This window comes from Ursus maritimus, unplaced genomic scaffold, assembly GCF_017311325.1.
Source record: "Ursus maritimus isolate PB19 unplaced genomic scaffold, ASM1731132v1 scaffold_26, whole genome shotgun sequence".
Classification (NCBI taxonomy): Eukaryota; Metazoa; Chordata; class Mammalia; order Carnivora; family Ursidae; genus Ursus; species Ursus maritimus.
This window is the reverse complement of record NW_024425119.1, coordinates 42,742,645-42,748,668: the sequence shown is the minus strand read 5'-3', so window position 1 is coordinate 42,748,668 and position 6,024 is coordinate 42,742,645. Positions and strand designations below refer to the sequence as shown.

The following is a 6,024-nucleotide window of genomic DNA, read 5'->3' as shown; positions in this document are numbered from 1 at the left end:
CTTCTTAAATATTTGTTGACATGGTAGCCCAGCACACCATTTCTAGGAATTTGTTCTATAGATCTGCTCACGTGTTAGCGCATATTAGTTACAGATATTAATAGCATACTCGTTAATGTTAATCGCAACCTTTTTTGCAAAAACCAAACTACCAGGGGCACCTGGGTGGCTCAGTCATTAAGTGTCTGCCTTCGGCTCAGATCATGATCCTGGGATCATGGGTCCTGGGATCGAGCCCCGCATCAGGCTCCCTGCTCGCCGGGAAGCCTGCTTCTCCCTCTCCCACTCCCCCTGCTTGTGTTTCCTCTCTTGCTGTCTCTCTCTGTCAAATAAAGAAAATCTTTATAAACAAACAAACAAACAAAACAAAACAAAAAAAACCAAACTACTGGTGACCAAGATGTTCATCATGAAAGGATCTGGGTTAGGTAAATTTGTACTCCACGCACCGTGGTATTGGCAGCTGTTAAGAAGAATGGGGTGTGCAATGTATAGGTTAAATATAATAGCCCTTCACTACCAAATCGAGGTTTTTTGTTGCTGAGACCTGAGAGAAAATCATTCTGGGGAACCTTCCAAAAATAATCCCAGTGGCATTCCTGTACAGGTGCAATAAGGTTTAGGTAAACTGATGTCATATTTTGTATGATGTCACTCAAACTAGATGGAGGACTAATTACTAAGGCAAGGGTCAAGAAAGACCTAGATATCGTTTCTCAAATTGGTTTGTTGACCGTGACTGGACATGACGCAGATGAAGTTTCTGATTCTTGGGAGCATTTAGAGTGTGGTACTCCGTGTTGCAGATTAAGAGAAGATTTATGTGATCGAGACATTCACCTGGTGATGAGTAGGAAAAAAGTCATTGGAATTTTTAGGAAAACAGGAGAGGTGACAGAGTGCATAATCACCGCAATTCTGTGTTTTTCCCCTCACTAATGGACTAACAGTTTCCTTCTGGAAAATGGAATACTCAGATGGATTCCAAATGGAGGTAGAAGAGATTCCACATTCACTCAACTGGGTGAAAAAAAAGCCTGGTGATTGAGAAAGGCGTCCACGTCACGCTGTGAGATAGAGAAGAGTTTGAGAACTCGAGCTGCAGGACAGTGCGACCCTACAGATATGAAATAAAATGAAATGTGTTCGTGTATGTCGAGTTTAAGAAATTATTTTACAGTGGTTACCTCTGATGTGGGTGGGGAATATTAATTTTATTTCCTTCTTTCCTTTTGGTTTGTGCATGGTACTTTTATCCCTTTTTTAATTTGAAAAGACAAATTCTCATCCACCGTTCCCTCCTCTTTCTGAGAAGGTGAGTTCTCGGAAGAGAACGCAGACCTTTCCTCTGGCCAACCTCCCCTCCCCCTTATATCAAACCCCTGGAGTCAGCCCCGATTTCTGCCTGATCAGAGGGAGGACTGCTGGGTCAGGACATCTATATGCAGTATGAAAACAGCCAAGGAAGACAACGAAGCGACCTCTGAACTTTTTATTGGCCTCCTGCTGCCCCGAGGGTACCCTGCTTCTGCTGCCTCAACGCCTCAGCACTTTGGTGTCGTTGGTCTCAGACACCACCTTGCCGTCCACAATCCTGCGCGTGGTGGTCTTCTGGATGGTCTGAATGGAGCTGCTGCTGTCCAGGGCGTCAGTAAGACTGTAACGGAAGACCGAGCCCCAGTTACGAACAGCTCCGCGGAGTAGCAGGGAGTCAAGGAAAGGGAAGAAAAAAAGCCTCCTGACCCCTGCCTTTATCTCCACATTCTTTTGACCACTTCCTCCATAAAAGGGAAACCCAGGGCCAAACTCCACGTGTGCTCTAAGTATGGCTGGGGCAAGACTTAGTCTCTTCTCTGCCACCGTTACTCCCTTGGGAGACGCAGGAGCCCGCAAAGAGCACCAGCCCGGTGCTCGGTGGACACCGACGAACAGGCACATGGTGGGGCTTACCAAAAAGGCTTCGGGGAGAAGTGTATCTCCACCCCAGCTTGTGAGGGAGGAAGGAGGGCCCCACGCACCTGAAGTCCTCCCCGTCTTCCAGCAGGCGACGGTAGGTGGCGATCTCAGCCTCCAGCTTGACCTTGACATTCAGCAGGGCCTCATACTCCTGGGCCTGGCGCTGCCCCTCGGCCCGGGTCTGGGACAGCTCTGACTCCAGGTGCAGCAGGACCCCATTGAGCTGCTCCATCTGCATCGCGTAGCGGGTCTCGACTTCCCTCAGGCTGTTCTCCAAGCTGGCTTTCTGTGGGGGCACAAGGGGGAGGATCGGGTGAGCCTCGAGATGGAGCGGAGGGAGAGCCTTTGCAAGTTTCAGCAGAGCAGTCCCAGTCCCACGACGGCTCATCCCTTCACTGTTGGAAACTTCCTGGAGAATTTAGGGTGTGCCAGGTACTGGGGTGGTGGGTGGGAGCCGCGGGAAATGCAAAGAGAAACCACTCTTTCTGAGCACATGACTTAGGATGGAAGGGGTGGGGTTTGGGCTGAGACAGGATTGGATGTGAGGCCGACAGAGGTCAGGGCCAAGAGTACTTGGAGCAGGGGGATGAGGGCTCTCACCAGGTTTCTCATCGAGTCCAGGTTGATCTCCAAGGACTGGGCGGTACGTCTCAGCTCCGTGAGGGTCATCTCAGCCTCTCCTATCTCCGCGGTCTGTGTGGTGACCACTGTGGTACTCTCCTCAATCTGTAGGATGGGTAGAGTCCTCAGGTCCCTCCTTCTCTGTCGGCCTCCCTCCCAGCCCCTCAGGCATCTGCGCCTAGCCTGGCACCCATCCCTTCCCCTCGTGCACCTGCTGGGACCAGTACTTGTCCAGCTCCTCTCGGTTCTTCTGAGCCAGCTCGTCATACTGGGCCCGGATGTCCGCCATGATCTTGCTGAGGTCCTGAGATTTGGGGGCATCCAACTCCACGGTCAACCCAGAGTTGGCAATTTGGTTTTGTAGACCCTTTACTTCCTACAGGAGAGAGGACCAGAGTAAGGGGGAGACTCGGGGTCCGAGCTCCGACGAGGCTCCTCCTGTCACAGGAGGCCGGGGCATCAGCCAGAGAAAGCAACGGAGAAGACTCTCGGTTTTATACTCTGGGCAATGCCAGTTCTGGGTTTTCTACTCCACATAAAGAAAACGCCACACACTCCCTGCCCAAATCTATCAGCCCCAGGTGGTTTCTCTCTCCTCACTTCGCTCAGTCCCTCCATCCATCCGCCCTCCACAAACCTGCTCCTTGTGCGTTCTTCCAGGAAGCCCAGCCAGCCCCACCTGCTCTCACTCCTCTGTCAGCCCTCACACGTGGTGCTAGCTGCTTCTGTCGTTTGTCCTCTCCCCACTCTCTCAGCCATGTCCTCTTGACCCCATCACGCTGTAGTTCAGGTGACCCACTGTGTATGGCCGCAGGCTGGTTAAGAAGAGCCCAGGCTGGTAGTGCTAAACGTCCCGGCAGACTACTTACAGGTGATCTGTCCCCTCTGTTCCCCCCGCCCCCAGACTTGTTCGGCCTCCCAGTTCCTGGCCCGGCCAGGGGCCCCTGCTTGCCTCTTCATGGTTCTTCTTCATGAAGAGCAGCTCCTCCTTGAGAGCCTCAATCTCTGTCTCCAGCTGTAGCCGAGTGACATTGGTGTCATCGATGACCTTGCGGAGCCCATGGATGTCACTCTCCACAGACTGGCGCATGGCCAGCTCCGTCTCATACCTGTGGGAGTGGAGGCGATCAGAGGGGACTCAGCTCTGATCCAGAACTTTCTCGGCCCGTGCCACCTAAGAGCGCCCCGTGGCCACGGCAAACCAGCACCCGGAGTCAGGATCAGGTGGTAATCCTCTGAGCACTGTTCTTGGTACTGGGGGGACAATATTCTTAAACTGGGTTATATCAATGAATAAACTGATGGAGCCTGACTCTTACCCACCCAGCTCTGACCACAGCTGAAGATCCCGCTGTGAGCCCCCACCTGACGGACCCAGCTGGAAACAGACCATGCTTGGCTCCACCCTCAGCTCCCCAGCACTCCCAGGCTTACTTGACTCTGAAGTCGTCAGCAGCAAGGCGGGCATTGTCTATCTGCAGAACGATGCGGGCATTGTCCACAGAGCTCGCAAAGATCTGGGGGATTGTAGACGGGGTGCTCCATGAATGGGAAATCAATGATGGAGTGGGGTGAGTGTGGGAAGGTGTTATGTGTATGGGTGAAATCTTCCTGGTCCCACGAATAGCCAGAGGTTCTCCTTGTATGCCTCCCCCCTTCCACCTGTGCCCCCTCACACCGTTCCCTCCTTTCCTGGAGTCCCAAATTCCAGAGTTCCCACCCGTTGGTCTCCCACTGCCCCTTCTTTGGGGCCTCTGCTGTCCCGCCTCCCCTGAAGTCAGTCAGTCAGTCCTCTCTCTGGCCTTCTCCAGGCATTTTCCCCCCTAGTGCACCTGCTCACCTCCCCCTGCTCCCCCACTGGCCCCTCCCACAGGTAGGCCTCCTGTTTACTCTTAGATGACTCAGCCTTAGCCACATCCGCTTAACCCTCCAATTGTCCTGATTCGGCCAGAAGCCAGAGTGCCCAGGTCCTCTTTATGAGGCCTTGTCACACCTCCTTCCATGCTCTCTACTTCCTCTGCACCCCCACCCCCCGCCCTTTCCCACCATCTCCTGGGAAAGCGCGCTCTGTGCCCAGTCACCGCCCTTGGGGCTCCTGTGGCCAGGGGTATGCTTGGAAATCCAAACCATGCCAACCCCCTCCCTGTGGAATAGGGGGCGGGGTGGAGATAGAAAGCGGGAAGGAATCAAGGCACCCCACCCCATTAAAATTCCTATCCTTGGGGGAGGGGAAGGAAGAAGCAGGGAGTGGGTAATTGGAGTGTCAAACACGGCTGGGGGTCAGGGTGGCCCCCTTACCTGAGCCCTCAGCTCCTCGATGGTCTTGAAGTAATGCCCCCAGTCTCTGACCTGGGGTCCCTTCTTCTCCAGGTGTTCCCGGATTCTCATCTCCAGTCTCTGATTATCGGCCTCCAGGCTCCTCACCCTCTCCAGGTAGGAGGCCAGGCGGTCGTTCAGGTCTTGCATGGTCTCCTTCTCGCCCTGGATGCCCCCTATGCCGGCCAGACCCCCGGCCATCCCCGCGGCCAGGCCCCCGGACCCCCAGCCGCCCCGGAAGCTGGTGGAGCGGGATACGGAGATCCGGGAGCCTGAGCCTCCGGCGCCTGCATAGACGCTGGCCGCGCTGCTGACCGGCCGGATCCGGTGGCTGGGCGACTGCACGGAGCCCAGGGACCGATAGTTGGAAGAGAAGGTGGAGTGGGTGGTGAAGCTCATGCTGTTCGGAGAGTAAGTCGAGAGGCCGGGGCTCAGGCTCGGGCCAGGATGGGTGCCAGGTCCGCGACTGAAGTTTTATCGCCGAGGGAGGGGGTGGGGACCGGCCCCGGCAGGCCCCGCCCCCGCCACCAAGTCCCCGCGCGCGGAAGGTTGGGCCACAGGTGGACCGCGGCGGGAATCCGCATCTCGGTTCCAGGGCCTCTCCAGCCTCCCTTCCCCCAGCACCCCCAGCACCTTCCTGCCAAGGCCACCCTCGACACCCCCAGAAAGGGGGTGAGTAACCTGGACGGCCCAGGGCAGCGGGTGGAGTCGGGGCCCTTGAAGTGTAGTTTCGGGGCAGGAAATGACGTCGTTAAGCCCCCTCCCCCAGGTAGAGGAGATCCTGGCAGGTTGGAATTTGGGGGTTTTGGGAGATGAGTGAGTGAAGTCAGGTGTGAATCTCTGTAATTATCCGCAACATGCAGCCCAAGTTCCCAGCTACAGAGAAGATCTAGGGGGGATCCCGGAGCCCCAGGAATCCTGGGAAGAAAATTTGGGGCTGGAGAAGAAGAGTAGTTCAACCCTGAGCCTCAGATCTGCTGGTTTCCACGCTCGATCCCCCCCACACTTGGTTCCCAAACACACCCACTTACACGTGTTCACTAGCATACACTCGCGCCCACGAACACACTCACTGACCAAGTAGGCTCAGACTCCTGAAAACAAACTGACTCTCTGATCCCGCTCCCTCTT

General features: G+C 55.2%; 1 protein-coding gene across 1 annotated transcript; it reads right to left on the bottom strand.

The window, feature by feature from the left end:
- Positions 1-1,478: 1,478 nt before the first annotated feature.
- Positions 1,479-5,397, bottom strand: KRT18 (keratin 18). Its single transcript, XM_008704780.2, has 7 exons — positions 4,876-5,397; positions 4,012-4,094; positions 3,530-3,686; positions 2,789-2,953; positions 2,557-2,682; positions 2,019-2,242; positions 1,479-1,657 (listed from the first exon to the last, which is right to left on the bottom strand). The coding sequence occupies exons 1-7, from the start codon at positions 5,290-5,292 to the stop codon at positions 1,537-1,539; spliced, it is 1,293 nt and encodes a 430-aa protein (XP_008703002.2). The 5' UTR covers positions 5,293-5,397; the 3' UTR covers positions 1,479-1,536.
- Positions 5,398-6,024: the final 627 nt, after the last annotated feature.